Raw genomic sequence first — 20,177 nt, forward strand, 5'->3', positions numbered from 1 at the left:
CCTGACTCCAAGGTTTGTGACAGGGCTTTTGATCAGAAAGGGGTACCTGACTCCAAGGTTTGTGACAGGGCGTTTGATCAGAAAGGGGTACCTGACTACAAGGTTTGTGAAGGGGTGTTTGATCAGAGAGGGGTACATGACCCAAAGGTTCGTGATGGGGTGTTTGATCAGAAAGAGGTACCCGAGTCCAAGGTTTGTGATGGGGTGTTTGATGAGAAAGGGGTACCTGACTCCAAGGTTTGTGACAGGGTGTTTGATCGGAAAGGGGAACCTGACTCCAAGGTTTGTCACAGGGCTTTTAATCAGAAAGGGGTACCTGACCCAAAGGTTAATAAATGACCAGTCCCTCACAGAGTCGGCCTATTTTAAAGGGGAGTCTACAATACCTGCTCTCATAATGTTCAATTTAACTCTGCCACACCAAGCATGCAGCACCAAGGGGACACGAGGTCACAGCCTTTTTTGAAGGAGGTTACATCCCTTGGCAGATTTAGTGAGCTGCAGGATGGAAGCAAGCAAGTTACTTGCAGATTGCGTATCCCGGAAGAACAAGATCATGCCCACACATTGGTCCCGCCATCCCCAAGATGAAGCACAATATCTATCTACTGGAATTCAATTTCAGTCACTGGCACATGGCCCCCTCGGGTGCAGGTAATACACACAACCTACCTTAAGAAGAAGTCTGATTATCTGGACAGGCTACTACGTCCTGTCAGAGCTCTGACATACTGCATCACAGCTTCTCATAACCATGTAACGCAAAGAAAATAACTATATATCTCATGCAAGCCCTCATCAGAAAAGGACATAACAAGGTTACTGGGGCATGATGGCTCAAGAAATCCATAAGAGAGAGCTATAGCCAAGTTCAAATATCCACTCCAACATGGGAAAGTTGCAGAGCTCATGAAGCTTCATGGAACACAGTATCCATCGAGCAAGTGTTTGCGAGCTGTCAATGGAAATCCCACATTCAAACCGATCTGGAAGGACTATACTCACTGGGTCCTGTGGTGGCTGCTCAGGTTATTATCTCCAAGTAGCCCTGCCACCCTTCTTCTTTTGGGAACCTGGGGGAAGCGAAGATTCCAGAAATACCTCTGAACTGAAGGTAAGTTGGCCATCTGCTAAGTGAATGAACTGATCACTGGCTAATGCTGGAATCCTAGATCAAAGGGATACATGATTGCCTAGGAAGTATCATTGTACTACTACCTGAAGTGACATCATAGGAGACCTCAATACTGGATTAATGTCAAAATATACATTCAATATCACAATCCAAAGGCAAAACGGAAGTGACGTTATCAATAAATAAGTCAGGTAATATAGCCTAGAAGTGGTAATACAAGTGATGTCATAACTGGTCTCAGCACCAGAAGTGATGTCATAGAAGTCATTTGAACGAGAAGTGTGTCAGGAAGTAACATGAGAACAGGAAGTGACATCATAAAAATCATCATCAGAATCAGAAGTGACCTTAGAAAGTGACCTCAGAACCAGTAGTGACATATGTAACAACGCGTGTCGGTCTGACGTTGATTAATGAATAATTTGCATACTCATATATGCAAGGGACCCACGTATGGTTCTCAGTAGGAAGTGACAACTTGGAGACGATGGCTTGAGGTATATACAGTTTTACTTTATACATGTAGATATATACATACAAAAGACACTTTGTGCCAGGTCAGCACATAGTGGTTGTGGTTGTTGTCTAGGTGCCCCGGAGCACCCAGCCTAACCCTAGCTAGGCTAAGGGTAAGCCTTTTTTTCTCCTTTATTCTCTCTGGACCAAGGCTTATATAGCCAAGGTCACCTGACATTTAGTAAGTAATAAATATAAATGTAAACAGTAAATCATCAGTGACATACTTGCACATCTTGTTCAGGATGGCAGACGGTCGATGTACACAAAAATGGGGATTAACAAATAGGATTAGCATCTTATAAATAACAGCAATTAATTGTTTCAAGGCATATAGATGTCATGGCTCCAGGGTAATGAGCCTTTGCAATCAAATGTTCTTCAGACAATGGGTGTCGTAAATCAGTCACCATGACAACTTCCCTCCGTTACGTGAAGCTTGGACCCCAAGCTTATATGAGTCCAAATTGATATGTGTGAGTTTTTTCACCAACGAAAACAACCATGCAAATGTGAACAAAATCAGTTACATGAAATCCTTAAGCAACAAATATATTTGTATGCAATGGCGGTATGAAAGTGATCATCTAGCCAATTTGAATTAGTGCCAGTTTGAAAACTAACCATGTGATCTTTGTAATGTGCAATTTCACTACAAGGTAATTACCGCTTTTCACAGATTCAATAAATATATCACAGAAGGTTCTTTGAATTCAGGAGTGACTCAGTACCGCATAATGATAATGAGTAATGTCATAAAAAGTACAAATTAAGCATCTCAGCAAATATTTCGCATAAAGAAATTTGAAACCAGGAGTCTAGCTTTACCGCGTGACTCAAACGGTACTTGTGGGTACTACTGCCCTTTTAAGTACAATGGGTGCTCTTCCCGTGCCTTTGACGGAGCTTGCCCAGATATTGTGGGTGCGATGCCCAAGAAAAAAAATCCTTAATTCCGACATCAAAACTCTGAAATGCTGAATACTGCTGTGCTGTTAATTACTTAATACTGACATACAATAAACATTTGTGTGGGGGTGGCTCACCCAAGAATATCCCTAATCTGAATTCAAAGTCCTAGACAATACATTCAATTTTGTACCAAACCGTGCACATTAATAACTTGTAACAAATGACAAATTTTGTCGTTTAGATTTTTGAAATTACGAGTCGAGCTTTAAGGTTTGACTCGATAACCCTACAGCTTAGGTTTGTCTGGGCCCTAGCTGTATCTATATGTCTGGCGTGGCCTAGAGACATTTCAAAGATTCCCTACACAATAACTTCAAAGATCTAGCTTGACTAAAGATGTAATTTGGAGTATATTGCACATATACAAAACTGAATTTTTGAAAGACACATTTTGGCATTAATATACTGGCTTTGATTAAACATACCTGGTTGCACTATTCAACAATCACACAATATATATCCTTGATTGAGTCCATGTAAGTAAACACAAATTTGTCAGTCCCAATGAGATATCTTGTACACAGTGTCCATCTTGTAGGTGCCCGTGAGGCGGTTTCTGTATTGTGCAGGGTCTGCATGAAGATGGCTGTGGTCGGGTCTCTGTGGGATAGGCGTGTATACTTCTTTTCTTTGGTCGTGTGCAGTGTGCAGGAATGACATCTTGAAGGGGAAGTCTTAGCAGTGTTGCTAAGATATTTGAGCAGGGAAGGTTTGGCATCGGAGAACTTGTTTTTGTTCGGAGAGGTTCTTGTTCTTTCTTCAATTCTTGTTACAGGCCGTTTCTTCGTTCTTGGTGATTGGCCTTCAGGAAGGTAGTATATCTTTTCAATAAGAGACTGTCACTTCCTACAGTATTGTGAACCATATGCCATGCTGCAAAGAGGTACAGGAAAGGACAGACTAAGAAGTCTGTCATACCCGATAGCTCCACCAAATTATCATGGAACTGTTCTGGGTGAACAATACCTTCCAAACGACGTGCTGGTTTTCTTGGGGAATTAGTCAGCATATAATACATCATGATAACTCATAAAAGCACTTGATGTAGATCTAATAATTAGATCTACATCAAGTGCTTTTATGAGTTATCATGGTGTAATATTTATACATCATTTCATATAATTATAGTTTAGCAAGTAATAATTATCATTAGGTAAAATGCATATATATAAAATATCAGTAGTTTCAGTTATAGCTTTTTAGATGGTTGCTAGCCTAAGGTAATGGGAGCGCATCTTCTAGACACACTATTCAATAAGACAAGTGTTACGTCTACATAGTTTAATAGATTTGAAGCTTTTAGATAAATGCTAGCCTAAGGTATCAAGATCCCATCTCCCAGACAAAGGATATTTATTTAAGTATATCTGTCATCACCTACCGGGGTATATTAGAATAACATTACTTCAATTAAGACTCATTAAGGATTAGCCCCCATACAAGCTCGTCTATAGGGCATTAAGGATTAGCCCCCACACAAGCTCATCTATAGTGACACCCTAATCTCTTTCAAAGCATCCAGTAAATATGTCAACAAGATTAGTGCCAGTCCAACAGGATAAACAGGATTTAGTATTCCCCTCTGTCTAGCCATCCATTTAGCTTAGGACACAACCAATCGTGTATCAACCAATCACATTCCTTTTATTGTTCAAATTTTTGTTAAATACAAACTGTAGGCAGGTTTTAAGCAGAGAAGGGGTTTGACTCTCTTACCAAGCAGACATCTTCTCTGCTTAAAACCTGCCTACAGTATGTATTTAATCTTGATACCTTAGGCTAGCATTTATCTAAAAGCTTCAAATCAATTAAACTATGTAGACGTAACTCTTGTCTTATTGAATAGTGTGTCTAGAAGATGCGCTTCCATTACCTTAGGCTAGCAACCATCTAAAAAGCTATAACTGAAACTACTGATATTTTATATATATGCATTTTACCTAATGATAATTATTACTTGCTCAACTATAATTATATGAAATGATGTATAAATATTACACCATGATAACTCATAAAAGCACTTGATGTAGATCTAATTATTATAAGATAACTTAGTATAAATGTTAACTATGATATATGTCTTAAATACCACAATAAAGGCTACAAACTGACGCCATAAGAAAGTAAGTTGACGCTATAAGAAAGTAAGTTGACATCATAAATGCCTAATCTAGAAGGTTCTAGAAGAACTAAATATTAGGCACATCAGTTCCGTTAATTCCGATATGTATAAATGTATATATGTCTTCCTAGTTTACAAATGCCAACTGTCTAGGGATACGAGATGCATACTCTGGTGTATACTGGCTAGGATATATAATTGATGTTGGATAGTGAAAGGAATTATCAAACAAAATTTATCATTTGTCCAAATATCTGTATCTAGTTTAGAATGGTTTGGAGTTGACAGAAGTGATGGTTTCCCGCCTCCCCCATGCACTGTCACACTACCTGTGGAGGGCAGGGTTTTCCTCACAATTATTAGATATGTTGGCAGTGAAAAGGATGTCTTTTATGGTATCATTGTCAGCATGAACTTGAATTATGGCTATGATGTAATAGAGGTAGTATTCTTAGAATTATACACAGTGATAACTGTTGTTTGATTTATAGACATTACTCAGTCAATTTTGTTCAAAAGGAAAACAAATTTGGAACATGTGTAGTCAGCAGTAGTGGTCAACACTCATGTTTCCGAGTTTTTGCAATATTGTAAATTGCCCCTTTTCACTTCAACCATAATGAAACTTGAAACTTGTTTTGTCTATTACTTAGCCAATGTTTGTTCAAAATGTAATGATATTTTTGGTAAATGTGTAGTAGTAGTAGTAGTAGTAGTAGTATAGTAGTAGTAGTACATTTGATCTTTACACTTTGACCATGCTCCTACATTCTCTCAAAGACAAAATCTGAATAGACTACAGACATCATCTTAGACAGTGTTGTTGCACACATTTTGTTCACCACCCTTTCTTGAGAAGTTCAGTCTTCATGGACGACAATGCTAGGCCACACCTTGCACAAGGGGAGGCATTATCAAAGCTTCCCTGGACTGATCTTAATCCCATTGAGCATGTTTGGAACATTATCGGTCACAAAGGGCATCAGAGGAATCCCCCAGTGCAAAGTCTTGGCAAATTGGACAAAGCCAACAGATTACCTTGGCCTCAAATTCAATGTCTTATACAGTCAATGAGGCTGAGGGTTTCATGGTGTTATCCTGGTCTGCAGGGATTACTCCTGATACTGACATTGTGTTCTGGTATTGAAACTTGTGTCATTTGTTGAGTATTGGATATCAGAACCATGATTGTAACAGTACTAAAATGTAAACCTCACACGGCCATACTGGTCAGCATGTGATTATTTGTCATTTTACTGCCTTGTATTGCAATTCAGATAAATGTATGTTAAAAGCTTTTCTGAGTTTGTCATTGTCTTTCATTTACTCCATGCTGTTTGACTGCTGCAGATGTTGCCATAACTTGATGTTTGAATAAGCACATTTAATACAGTGGGTGGTAACATTGTAGTACATGTACTATGAAAAATAGGGGGTGTTGCAATATTTTTGTCCAGGTGTAAATATTTCACAGCTAGTGCTGAATGTGGAGCCTTAATGTAGCTTTGTAATGCTTGTTTTTGTTCTGTAACTGATTTTTGCCAGTTTATATAATGCTATAATTGTCATTGTGCAGTCGCTTAGGGTTAATGCCACGGAATTTACTATCCTATGATTTTGGCCCTCAAAATTGTGTCATTTCCAGTTTAATGTTATTGACAAGAAAATATGTCATCCAAGAATTGGCAAAGTGCCTTCAGATCCTCATTGCCTATGTTCTCATTACAGTGTATTTCCATATTTTGTTACCATCCCAAAATCATTGAAGTAATGTTCCATACGCCCCTTAGTCCAGCTCATGACTGGTTCCAGTGCTGACAAATTTCTTGTTTGTTTTTTAACAGCACAACCTCTCAAAAAAGTTACAAGTACAATATGTGATGTGTCTACTCTTCTGTTTCTGTAGGTAGAAAAAAGGTGGAGTTTTTGCAGGGTCAAGATGGACAAGAATGGGTATGGGTAATGGGAGATCATGCAAATGATAAACCTATACAGCAATTACTGGATGAAGAAGCTCAAGTCAAGGCTTTACAACAGGCTGAGAAGGAGGCACAGGAAATGAGGTAACATATCCTAGTTATTTTTTGCGAATCATCTGCCTCTATTACATCTTTGCCATAAATCCTGTATTTTGGCTTCAGTCACACTAACTAAAATTTTCAGATTTTCAACAGACATCCTCTTCACTGTCAATCACACACAATTAGTTGTTCCCAATATAGCACTATAGCAACCAAAGCTATGACGTGCGTAATGGCGGGAAACCTCACTTCTTTCTTGTGTGTGCTAGAGTCAACACCTATTGTTATAGTTGTAACAATCTAGCACTTTGTAGAGTAACATTAATTTAAGATTGTTCCAATAGTTATGTAAAACAGACACATGAAGTAAATATTAATAGCTGCTAATTGTAGTGATAGTCTTACTCACGAAAGTATAAAGCTGGTGTGAGATGTTTGTGAGGTCATAATGAAGTCTCGCACTACTCATTTTATGATGACGGGAGATCCTCATAACAACTGCTGGAGGTGCAGAGAGGCAAAATGCACAAATGAGGCAAGGTGCGACCAGTGCTCAACTCTATCTAAGAAAGCCTTCACCATGCTAGCTGAAACTTTGACTAAAGCTAGACGACGAAAAGCAGCTTAGAAGAAAGTCAACGTCATTGCGGCTACTAACCCTGACTTAGCCTCTGCCTCCATCTCAGCGCCTACCACCTACTCTGGCGAATAATGAATCATCTCCTGTGTTCTCTATGGACTTGATAGAACAACTCTTCCAACAACAAAAAGAGATGATGGAGTCAATGTTTGAGTCACGCTTCTCAGCTATAGCCCAAGATATGGAGATGCTTGAGAAGCAGACAGTATTGGCTTAGAAGAGTCCTCCAGTCAAGAGCCCGCTGGAGGGACAGCCATAGGGCCTACCCCAGCCGACTGTACCGACCAGCCCGGTAGCCAGCTGACCATAGCGACCAGCCCGGGTAGAAGCTCTCAAGCTTTACCTTCCCGTGATACAACCTAGATCTCTGCTTGGGTCCCGTCAGGGTACAGCAAGGCCACACTCCCCAGCTAAGACACTGTACTGTCACCGCACAGACTCCATGGTTACCCAGCCGGGCTCCGTTATACACAGGCAGTCATCACAAGCTGCACAGACCTTGCTCAAAGCAGAGTCCTGGACACCAGCTGATGATGAACCGCACGGGGAACATATTGAGTGTAAGGATTATGACGAACATTCATCCCTCCCGGGAGCTAACTGAGTTGGAATCGGACCTATATGAGGAGGTTAATCAGTCTGACGATTCACCCCAGCGTGATTTTACAAGGGGATACACCTTTGTGGAACTCATTGAGGAGTAATATCATCTTAAGCCTATATTTCCAACCTCCAATGATAGAAAATTCACCACCTAAGATGCCGGAATACGGAGGATGTCATGCTCCTACATCATCTCAACACATCCACCAGACATTGCTGTGGCCGAGTTATGCAGGCAAGGTGAATGCTTCTTTAGCAAAGCATTCAGTGGAAGCGCTATGTGAGCATAATTTTTCACATACTTCCTGTAGAAGTTTGTGAGACCTAAGAAGGAACGAATCTGCTTTTGTGATTTGGGCACTGGAAAGGTTCTAATTGCTTCAATCTTTTTGTCATCAACTTGAACACCTCGACATGATAAAACATGACCCAGAAAAGAAACTTTGTCCGTTGCAAAATTGCATTTGGATGGCTTTAGTGTTAATTTTGCCTTTTTCAGATAGTAAAATACTTGCTCCAAATGTTGGAGATGCTCTTCAAAGTTTTTGCTGTAAATTATGAAATCATCAATGTAGATCAGCGTAACCTTAAAAAGCAATTTTCTTAGCACTTTGCTCATGAGTTGTTGAAAACAAAGTGGAGAATTTGTCAAACCTTGGGGCAATCGTTTGAATTGATAAAGGCCTTGATGGGTGACGAAAGCAGTTTTATGCTTTGAATCTTCATGTAATGGCACTTGGAAGAAGCCATTAGCAAGGTCTAAAGTTGAGAAGATCTTAGCTTGTGCATTGGCGATGTTATCAACAACATCATCAAAAACAGGAAGAGGCCATGACATTGGTAAAGTGACAGAATTCAACTTTCTGTAGTCACAAACAAATCTATATGAGCCATCACGTTTCTTGACTATGATAATGGGAGCTGAATACATAGAAGTAGACTCCTTGATCAAATCATACTTCAGAAAATCATCTATAAGTTCTTCAGTGACTTTTTGGAGATGAGATTGGCGATATGGTCTACACTTAACTTAACGGGTGGTTGGTCGCCAGTGTCAATGATATGTTGGTGCATGTCAGTCTTTCCTTAATCTGCAACACTCATTGAAAACATGTCTCTATTTTGTCCCAAAAATCTAAGTAGTCTGTGTCGTTGGTCTGGAGTCAGTTGTGTATTTGTTAAATCAAATCCTAATTCTTGTGCAATTTTAACATAATCCCTGGTGTAATTGTCTCTCTTCTCATTGTCAGTGTTAACGGTACTTATGAATGGTTGGTCAGAGTTGATTTCAAAAACAGAGTCTTTGTCAATGTAACTAAATTTGCCTACAACTGTACCCTTGTCAAGAACCTTTTCTTCTTGGGAGGGATTCATAAGCCTAAATGTAGCAGTTTTGCCTTTCACTTCAGTTCTACCACCTGCTACTTCAGAATGAGCAGTGAGGGAAGCAATGGGTTCAATGAGGATGAGGGAATCCTCTTTGACCTCTGATAGTCTAACTTTGAAATGAATTTCACTCTGAGGGGGGGATGTAAATCTGATCTATTGTTTTTGCTAATCCACTAATCTCTTGCACTGAATTGGCTATGAAATTGATATATTGCCTATCTGATGTGCTGTTGTTAAGTATCAAGGAATGACAGCTATAATCTAAGACTGCATCATTGTCATCAAGGAAGTTTTCACCTAGTATCACTGCCTCTGGAAGAGTAGGCAGAATATGGAATCTTTGAGAAAATTCCTGATCCTCAATGACAAAATCTAACACAACTGAACCTAACACTTTATGCAATTCGCCGCCAACACTTTTAACCTGTGGAAAGGGTGAGTTTCCAAGAGTAAGGTTTTCAAAAGCTGTGCTAAGAAGAGCAGACGAAATACAACAAATGGATGCCCCTGTATCTACTAAACAATTTGTTGTTTTTGTGCCAAATTTTGCCTGAATTACACTTTTGGCAAGGGGCGTAACTAAAGACACTGTTGGAATCTCACTTTCAAAGTTACTTTCCATACCAGACTCCATATTTGCAATGACACCTATTAGTATGTACCGTACTAAATTAAAGAAAGACAAGTATTCAACAATGTAATGCTCTACTTACAATATTTGAAGACTTTTTCTTCCTTTGTTGGTGTCTTTGGAGGAGTTGGTTGGCTCTAATCCAGTGTTGAGGTCAGAGCTAGATGCAGCTTGCTTGTTATTCCATCAGATGATCACGGTTGGACATGTCCTCCAATGGGTTCTTGTAGCTGGTCGTAGTTAGTTCCTGGGCTCCGTGGTTCCGAAAACGATGATTCTCCGCCAAATTATCATGGAACTGTTCTGTGAGAACAATACCTTCCAAATGGTGTGATGGATTTCTTGGGGGAACTAGTCAGCAAAGAGCCGGAGTCACAGGAGACTAATCACAATTTTATTTACATGAACAATTAACAATTTTCATATACTTAGAAAATAACTGAGGGTGCCACAGAGAGTCGGTACAACACTCTGGGCTGTGGGAGAGAGGTCTGCTTGGTAAGAGAGTCAAACCCCTTCTCTGTCCTAACAAGAGGTTACTGTATGTATTTAACAAAAATTAGAACAATAAAATGGAATATGATTGGTTGATACACGATTGGTTGTGCCCTATGCTAAATGAATGGCTAGACAGAGGGGAATACTTAATCCTGTTAATCCTGTTGGACTGGCACTAATCTTGTTGACATATTTACTGGATGCTTTGAAAGAGATTATGGTGACACTATAGATGAGCTTGTGTTGGGGCTAATCCTTAATGCCCTATAGTAGAGCTTGTATGGGGGCTAATCCTTAATGAGTCAAATTTTAAGTTATTGCTGAATGTTATTCTAATATAGTTGATGACAGATTTACTTAAATAAAATAGTTCAAGGTAATCTGTAAGACTATGTAGGCATATCTTTTATCTGGGAGATGGGATCTTGACACCTCGAGGCTAGCATTTATCTAAAAGCTTCAAATCTATTAAACTATGTAGACGTAACACTTGTCTTATTGAATAGTATGTCTAGAAGAAACGCTCCCATTACCTTAGGCTAGCATCTATCTAAAAAGCTATAACTGAAACTACTGATATTTTATATATGCATTTTACCTGATGATAAGTATTACTTGCTAAACTATAATTATATGAAATGATGTATAAATATTACACCATTATAACTCATAAAAGCACTTGATGTAGATCTAATTATTATAGGATAACTTAGTATAAATGTTATACAATGATAGGAGGACTAATCCCCCCTGTCCACTACAGCTGAACCTAACAAAATATTGAATCAAACGTAGGAAACCTTGAAACCAAAGTAATCTCCCTAAAACTGGCAAATGGCATGAATTACACAAAGTTAACATATACGACAGGTTTAGCAATGAAATAAACACAGAAGAGCTAATGAGACTAGCTCAAATAGTAGGAAAAAATGGGATAATCCTTGGTGACTTTAATGCCCACAGCCCCTTATATGAAGACAGGAATGATTCATGCAAATATGGCAAAATCGTAGAGAAATATGTTGAAGACGACAATCTCATAACTCTGGACAACGGCAGTCCCACACTTTATGACCAAGTCCACAACACGTGGAGTTCAATTGACCTCACAATTGCCACCAACAACTTCGCCTCACATTGCCAATTGTGAGTCCATGATGACACTTGGGGAAGAGATCACCTGCCTACACTCACCCACATAGGTAGTCCACCACAATTAGAGGAACAGCCCAATCCTCAGCCCACATGGGACTACCGGTATGCAAAGGCTGATTGGCCCAAATTCAGGAAGGAATGTATATCATTCAAATCCTCAGAAATTGACTTGGATAATCCTGATCTTTGCAGCAAAGAATTCAAACAGGAAAAAATGCTTATGCTTAAGATATCCAAACAGCCGCAAAGCAAGCATCTGGTGTACAATATACCATTTACTGTGACAGAGTTTGATGATGTGATACAACATAGAAAAGGTACTGCACCTGGTCTTGACACAACCAGCTACGAGATATTGAAAAACCTACCTGATCAAACAAAGAGCTTACTCGCTGAGTTGTATAACACGATAAGGTCCAAAGGCGAAGTCCCAAAAGCATGGAAACATGATGAAGTTATCCCGCTTCTAAAGCCAGGGAAAGACGAAGCCCTTCCAGACTCTTATCGACCGATCTCACTCACCTCAAACATGTGCAAAGCTATGGAAGCCATGGTTACAAAAAAGCTCATGCATCACCTGAAAAAGGCAACCACATCAAACCTGACCAAAGCGGCTTCAGGAAGGGTCATTCATGTTTAGAGCATATTCTAAGACTGGAAAATGAAATAAAAAAAGCTCAATTAAACAGACAATACCCAAGATGAAGCCCTAGCTCAGAAAAATCCCTCACTAAAGCCATCTGGGATATTAGCTGGTATAAGAACTCATCCGAAGTCACAATTGTGATGACATTCAACCACCAGAAAGTCTCTACAAAGGGTTACACCCTCCCTGGACTTACAAAAACTCCCAGTTGACACTGCTTTAACATCAGAAGTCACCAAACAAGAAACCCCATCCCTACTACGATCAGTAGCTATCACTAAAATTCAAACTACCTGGGACAGCTGGGCCCATATATACATTGATGGATCCAAGAATCCTATCAACAACCGTGCTGGTTACGGGATCCATATATCCGCAGCTCCAAACCCCAAGCACTTTCGGTTTGCCTGCCGGATGGTCAGTCCGTATTCACGGTTGAATTGGAGGCAATTCATCATGCACGCAAAGTCATACAGGAACTTCCAGAAGCAAAGGCAGTCATCCTATCAGACTTGCTTAGTGAACTTCAAACCATCAGCAGCAGAAACTCAAACTTCAAGCCAAACACAGTCAATAATATTCTATACGAATATACAAAACTATCGGGCCAAGGGCAACAGGTGGAGCTGTGTTGAATCCCCTCTCACATAGATATTTATGGAAATGAAAAAGAAGACACATTGGCAAAGCTAGACAAAGCGGAGATACAGCCTATTCCCTTCAGTAAACTAGAGATCAAAATCATAATCAAAGCCTTCATTAGTTCATTGCCCAAAGATGGCATGCCCAGTGGGATGCAAGTAAGATCCGCAGATGGTTATACCAAATTCAACCCAAGATCCACCAAAAGCCATACTCATACTCAAATGAAAGGAAAGTCAAAATAGCCATCTCACACCTCAGACTCGGTCACAAAAAGCACTATGACAAGGTTTGTTCATCTTGCAATCAGTCTGAATCCATTGCTCACTTGTTACTGGAATGTCAGAACTCTGCCCTAGCCCGGACTCGGTTAAAACAAGAATTAGGTCTCCTAAAGCCAAGAGATACAATAGCGAAGACCAAACTAACTCTATTTCTGAGAGATGGACAGCTACTCAAACATATATAAACAGCAGCCAAAGATAAAAATGAAATTATATCAATATCTGAAAATCAAGATCATATCAATACAAGAACAGAAATTCTGTGAATACCAAACTCGCAATAGATTTGTGTACCCTAAACACACATGAGCCCCAAAGAAATTGCTTAGGCAGACCTCTTAAACACTTAAAACAACAACAACGAAAACAACTCCTCCTTCTTAATCAAAGTAGTGAAATTTGATGAACAAGTAGCTTGTAGTAGACTTGAACATTCTGTTACTGGCCATACCCTGGTATTTTATGTATGCTGAACAACAAAAGTTCCTGTGACATTAATAAGATTTAATGCAAAGTTATGTTTTTTACCAAATCTGTAACAATTTCAGTTTGCAACAGATAAAAGACTCCTGTAAGTGTTTTGGTTTAATTGGCCATACTGACTTCAGAAAATGAGTGATTTCATAAAAAACATGAACATGCCAAAATTTACAAATCAATAGCGTGTGTCCACATGTGGTTGCGATGCAAGCAACACATCTTCGTCTCATGGAATGGACCAGGCGTATCACAAAGTCCTGTGGGATATCTGTCCATATCCGCTGTTTTTAAGTTCCTGGAGTGTCTGTGGAACACGTGGTTGACGTTGAAGGTGCCGATCCATCTCATCCCACATGTGCTCGATTGGTGAGAGATCAGGGGAGCGAGCCGGCCAGAAGATGAGATTCACTTTGTTTTTGTTGAAGAGAATCCTGAACGAATCGAGCAATATGAGGCCGGGCGTTGTCATGTTGAAAGCTAATGCCTGGGCAATGACAACGCAAAAACGTTAGAACAACAGGGCCGATAGCGCTGTCCATTGAGATTTCCCTCTACCACTATCCTCTGTCTTGCTGTAATCCCATCCCATACCCTAACACTACTGCCCCCGAACCGATCTTCTTCCATGACACAATGATTGACGTAACGTTCACCTCGACATCGGTACACTTGAATCCGTCCATCGCTGTGGCTGAGGTGAAAACGAGACTTGTCGGTGAATAGAACTTGTCCCCACTGCATGGCCGTCCACATCTTCCCGAGGCAAGAGAGTTAACTGACTTTAAAAGTCCAGTTTCCACCCTTGCAGAACTAGGCTTGAATTCCTGGGCTCAATCATAGAGCCACCAGTGGCTATTACGAGTTATGTCCTCTCTATGCCTCTCCTATTGACCAATCATATTTAACCTCTCGTATCACTTGCATTTGTTTCAAAGAAAACGGTGGCGCCCAGTCAAGACGATCTGATTGATAATCAAGATCTATATTGTGATAAAACGAATCTCACATCGCGAAGTGCATCAAATCACGTGAGCACCTTTATTAAAAGCATGAAAAGATTTAGAAAATATCTGTTGACAACGAGTTAGCAGTGCACATGCTTTGCAAATCCTGCAGTCGACCGAAATCTGCATGACACTTTACGAACCGGATTTCGATTTCAGTGCGCGATTTTGACTAGACTATGCATAGACTCGTTAGTCCAGACATGCTTTGCAAATCCTGCAGTCGACCGAAATCTGCATGACACTTTACGAACCGGATTTCGATTTCAGTGCGCGATTTTGACTAGACTATGCATAGACTCGTTAGTCCAGACAAAATGTAACTCCATAATACCAGCCTAGTTCGGCAAGGGTGGAAACTGGACTTTTATAGTCAGTTAACTCACTTGCCTCGGGAAGATGGGCCATCCAGTGTAGACGCTGTCTGCACCACTGTAGACATGCTTGACGGTGGTTTCCTGTCAAAATGGGATGGCGGGTCTTCTGGCGACAATCCCTGCACATCTGAGGCGACAACGTACGGTATGTGAAGATATTCGCCGAAGGCCAGGGATGCTTCTTGCAGTCACTTTTGCTGTCTGGAATCGATTTCGTAGGTGTGTTGTTCGAATGCAGTTGTCTTGATGATAATTGGTTACGCGTGACCTGCCACTCCGAGGATGGTCTCTGACTGCATTCGTCTGTTGCCAACGTTGCCATAAACACCAAATGGTGTTTCTGTGGACGTTAAATTGCCTTGCAACATCACGTTGACTCAATCCTACTTCAAGCATACCAATGGCTTGCAGACGCTCATTTTCGGAAAGGCATGGCATTTCGTAATGTTGAATAATTTTGTTGTTTTTCTGAGTGGTTGTTGTCAGCACGATGCTAAACAATGCATATGGAATCCCGTTAATGCACATGTTTTTATACCCGTTCTTGGGTAGTGAAATGCATGGGGCTTGCATAAAAGTCAACTTTTGCATGGAATGCATGTTTTTCTGTAGCAGTTGCATTTTTATGACTTGATTCCACACATGTACTACAATATTGAAAACCGAACTTTACTTGTTTGAAAAATACACTAAAATATTGGCGTCAGAGGAACTTTTGTTCACCTTGCCACTTTGTCCATGCCTGCACACTATTTAAAATGTACATTTGGCTCGGTATACATATTTTTCTGTGAAACTGCAAGACTGATCAAGCTGAAATATGACATGTATGTTTCTCCCAATAATCTGACAATAGCATATTTAAATATTTAGTAATACTGATACAACTTCTAAGATACCCTGCTTGTAGAGAGAGAACACAATTATAAATATTGTTCTGATTTTTTTATATGCATCAAAAAGAAAATGGGTGTGATCAGAACAGAGGTACTTATGAGTTTGCACTGTTTTTATCATTTTTGGTTAAAGTTCACTTACAGGTATATTTATTATTGTTGAAGAACAGAAATTGATTTAGCCTATGTCATTGTACATGTATTTCATGAAACTGTTTTGATGGAAGATGTAAGAACTTCATACTTGTTGTTAAGGAGAATGACACATTTATTTTACAGAAAGAAAGAAGAAGAGAACTGGAAGAGGCAGCTTGAAGATGAAAAGAAGAAGTTGGAGAAACAGAAAGAAGAAACAGAGTTACTGATACGGTGAGATAAAATAATGGAGGAAAGGGTTCAGACAAATATTTGCCCCTTTCAGTTTTGAGCAGTGCCAGTCAGGAAAGGTGCAACAACCAAAACAATGCAGTTATTAAAACAAAAAAAACATAAACATTAACTAATCCAAAGGGATAATGGTTGAACTGCCATTGTTTCCTTCCTCTTTAAAAACCCAAATATAAATGTGTGTCCTTAAGCACCACCCTCAAACAACATCATAAAGAGGTAAACACACTGTCAATGTTTCAAATAAGACATCGTCAAAAAGTTCCAATAACAGTCCTTCAACTTTGAAGGTAGACCTTTATGGACCGTTAGGCCGTCAAGTGCAGCTTCAAGTAGTAACTTGCCAGTATTTCATTCATTTGAAAAGAGGGCTGGGTATCTGACTCACAACACGGAGGGTTGCCACTGATAAATACAATATCACTTGATGAGAGTGCCAGCAAGGATTGGAGGAGTTACATAAAGCTCTGAGGGTTCCACATGTTACTCGGGTAGGCTTAATGCAGAGATCCATTTTGCATGTTCTTCATCAGACGAATCTGGAACACTGGTCTTCAGCAGCACCGGCCATCTTGAGTACTTGACCAGATGGCATGTAACAGTCTTACAGGTTAACACAGTATGAATGATGTTCTCCTCAGCTGTGAACCCACAAAGTTCTGAAAGTTGAACAAGGTCCCTTGTGTTGAGACAAGGAGGTATCTGTTTCGTCAGTGTGACTTATGGCCATCTCCCACATTAACAAGCGAGCCTTGGATCTCTCGCTGTGAGAACCAACCATTTGATAATATGGGGAAGGAGGCTGGGATTTTCAGCTGCTCAAACAGATATTTTTTTTAATTAAAACTTTGAGCTTGAATACATTTTGTTTAATACATCCTCCTAAAAGTTCTTTTTTGTGGCAGACAAATTCTTTCTTATTTTTTCCAAAGTCAGATGATAATATATATCTTTCTTTTAATTTCACACATTTTCTTGTACAATTTATTTTTTAGAATAAAGTCACAACTGAATATCAAATGATCGGTCCCAAAGGGTAGTTTGTTTGATGCTGACAACAGTCCTCCCAGTTAGGCAGCTCTTAGGATTGTGACTTAAACGAGGAACTTCCACAACTGATTTAGAGAAGATGTCAAGTAGTGGTTGATAAACCACCAGCCCCCACTACCATGATTATTGTCATATGATGGAGGGCAAGATGGTCTTAATTTTATCTGAAGTTCAAAGTTTCACTTGCTAAGGCTACGGAAAATAATAGTCTTCGTTCTCAGGCACTGCCCACATCATCATAATGTTCGATGCATGTTTCGTTTTTATTTCCATTTAAAAAAAAGAAGAAATCCTTAAATATTCCAAGTCCAATATAGTCCAGTATTTTACTCATCAAGGAATTCATTTATCTAGGGATGCCCTTTCCCAGTGTGATTGTACAATACTGTTTGTTTGGTTATACAACTGTTTATTTGGTTACATCTAGTTTGAACAACCCCAAAATTAAAAACACCGGCCGCCTGCACTATATTTTCAAAAGTCCTTGCCTGAGAACCAATTCTTTTATTTTTTTAAGCCATATCAATGGAACAAGGAGGAGAAACTAGAAAGGATGTGTAACTGTCTTCGCAGGACAACAGCCGACTTCTTCACCTTATTACTAGACAGGGATGATTTAATCTCCTTCCAAGGAATGGGGAAGAAACTCAAAAGGCTGTTTGGGAAATGGTCTCCTACCGATACTGTCTGCAACTGCAGTTTCCAAACCTTCGTCGCCCCAGGTCAGATGAGTTATTGGAAGAATGGGCCTAACATGTTCTCCAAGTAGCAATTGCTGCCTTGTGGATCTCCCAGAGGATTTTATGGAACATTTAGTGCATGCACCTCAATAATCTTAAATGCATCATAAACTCCACTTGACTTCACCTCAGAATGTTATCAACACTCTCATGAGAGATGCCTTCTGTGTTGGCAATGCGATGTGTGATAAGTCATCATTCATCCATGATCATGTCATGAGATGTATTTTATCAACATTTTCTTTAGTGGTGGCAGTTCAAGGTCTTCCTGATCCTGGATCATCTCACTTACCCCCCTTAACTCCACTGCACAGTGACAAGAGAGGCAACATCCTCCCCTCAAGTTGACACAATGGCCACATGGATGTCTGTTGGAGTGGGCCTTTTCACTTGGAGATAATTCATGAAAGCACAAGAATTCATAACAGCTACTTTTGAGTCATTTTGATGCCTGCAGAAATAACCTGCCTAGTTGTGTGTTTGGTTCAGATGCAACCTGTAAGCATGGATAGTATTGTACTTTCTACATGCCAACTTATACACAGTTACTCTACTATAGTAGTAGTTCATTTCAGAGGTTCATTGCCACCCCTGATGTAATGCTTTAGATATATGCCTGATTCATTGTTCTATGTTGACAATGTTTATTTATCATGCAGACGCAAACAACAAGAAGCAGAACTATATCAAAGTTTAAAAGAATCACAACAACTGGCCCAGAAACTACAAGATGAGAAGAAGTTGCAAGAGATAAAAAAGTTGGAAGAATTAAAGGTAATTTTAACTAACCTGAGAGATCATGTAAGCCTATATGTCCTTTTTTTTTTTGTTCTTTTTTCATAGTTTCTTATTTCCTGAAGCACTTCAGTTGATAATTCAGTGTACCCCTTATAATTTACGTATAGGCTTAAGGACATCACATTAGAAAAAATCTGATATGTCCACTAGGAGCCTAAGTATGTGAAGTTTTATCTTCACTGATCGAATGGTTTCTGATATAACATATTAACGCTACATGACAGACAAACAAGCCAAGACATAAGCTCACTTTATTTTCAGTCAGGTGAGCTAAAAAATGGTTTTAATTCCTTTGAATACCCTACCTCTATTACATCATAGCCCTAAATTCCCCATATTTGCTGTCACATTACACCATAAAATGTTTAAGATTCTCATCAGACATCTTCTTTAATGCTTGCTAACTTATCTTTATTAAACTACAAAAGAAACATCAATTTGTCCAAACACTGTAGACATATTTAAAAGATGAAACTTGGCAAAACTGATTACCAAGGTTGAAATTAAAGTGTCAATTATTCTTAAAGTGAAACACAACACTAGTCTCTGAGAAAATGACATCACAAGTCAGTATCTCGTGGGTCCACCATGTGCATTGATGACTGCTGTGGAATTGTTGAGGTGGTTGCTGAAGGCCACAGGCACTTGAGCCCACACTCTGAGGAACGCCTGATGCAGTTGAGCTGCAGTTGTCGGCCTTGGTCGGACGCCATTCAGCCGTCTTTGAATTCCGTCCCACAGGTGCTCAATGGGATAAATTGGGGCTGATGGCAGGCAACTGCATTGTCCTGATGCCATTCTGCTGGAGGAAGTCTCATTTTGTTCTCGCTGTGCGGGCACAGGCGTTGTCATGCTGAAACTTGTTGCGGCGACGTGCCAAATGAGGTACGGTGGGTGGTCTCAAGACTTGATCAATGTACCGAGCTGCTGTGACACCATTGCCTCTCCCTGGACCGATGTTCTAGAAGACCACAGGGCCGACTCTCTGTGCAAGACCAATTCCACCCCACACCATGATGCTCGCACCACCCCACAAGTCTCTCTCAACAACACAAGCATCCGAATAATGTTCCTCACGGAGTCTCTCTGCCATCTGCTGTTGAGATACAGTAACGGCTCTTGTCTGAGCTTGTGGCGCCAATGCTGGTGCTGTCCTGCCCACCGCAGATGGTCCTGGTGATGACGTGGTGT

At 40.0% G+C, this 20,177-nt stretch overlaps 1 protein-coding gene across 4 annotated transcripts in view; it reads left to right on the forward strand.

Moving 5' to 3' along the window:
- The window catches only part of LOC139468158 (SH2 domain-containing protein 4B-like), a 229,191-nt gene that overhangs the window by 159,565 nt on the left and 49,449 nt on the right, over nt 1-20,177 (forward strand). For all 4 annotated transcript variants that reach the window (XM_071249939.1, XM_071249940.1, XM_071249942.1 and 1 more), the window contains 3 exons: nt 6,652-6,808; nt 16,291-16,380; nt 18,848-18,962. In XM_071249939.1, coding sequence (XP_071106040.1) covers nt 6,652-6,808; nt 16,291-16,380; nt 18,848-18,962 — 362 coding nt within the window. The remainder of the gene's footprint in view (nt 1-6,651; nt 6,809-16,290; nt 16,381-18,847; nt 18,963-20,177) is intronic.

The sequence above is a fragment of the Haliotis cracherodii genome, unplaced genomic scaffold (genome assembly GCF_022045235.1).
Source record: "Haliotis cracherodii isolate W230 unplaced genomic scaffold, xgHalCrac1.p SCAF_2, whole genome shotgun sequence".
Lineage (NCBI taxonomy): Eukaryota > Metazoa > Mollusca > Gastropoda > Lepetellida > Haliotidae > Haliotis > Haliotis cracherodii.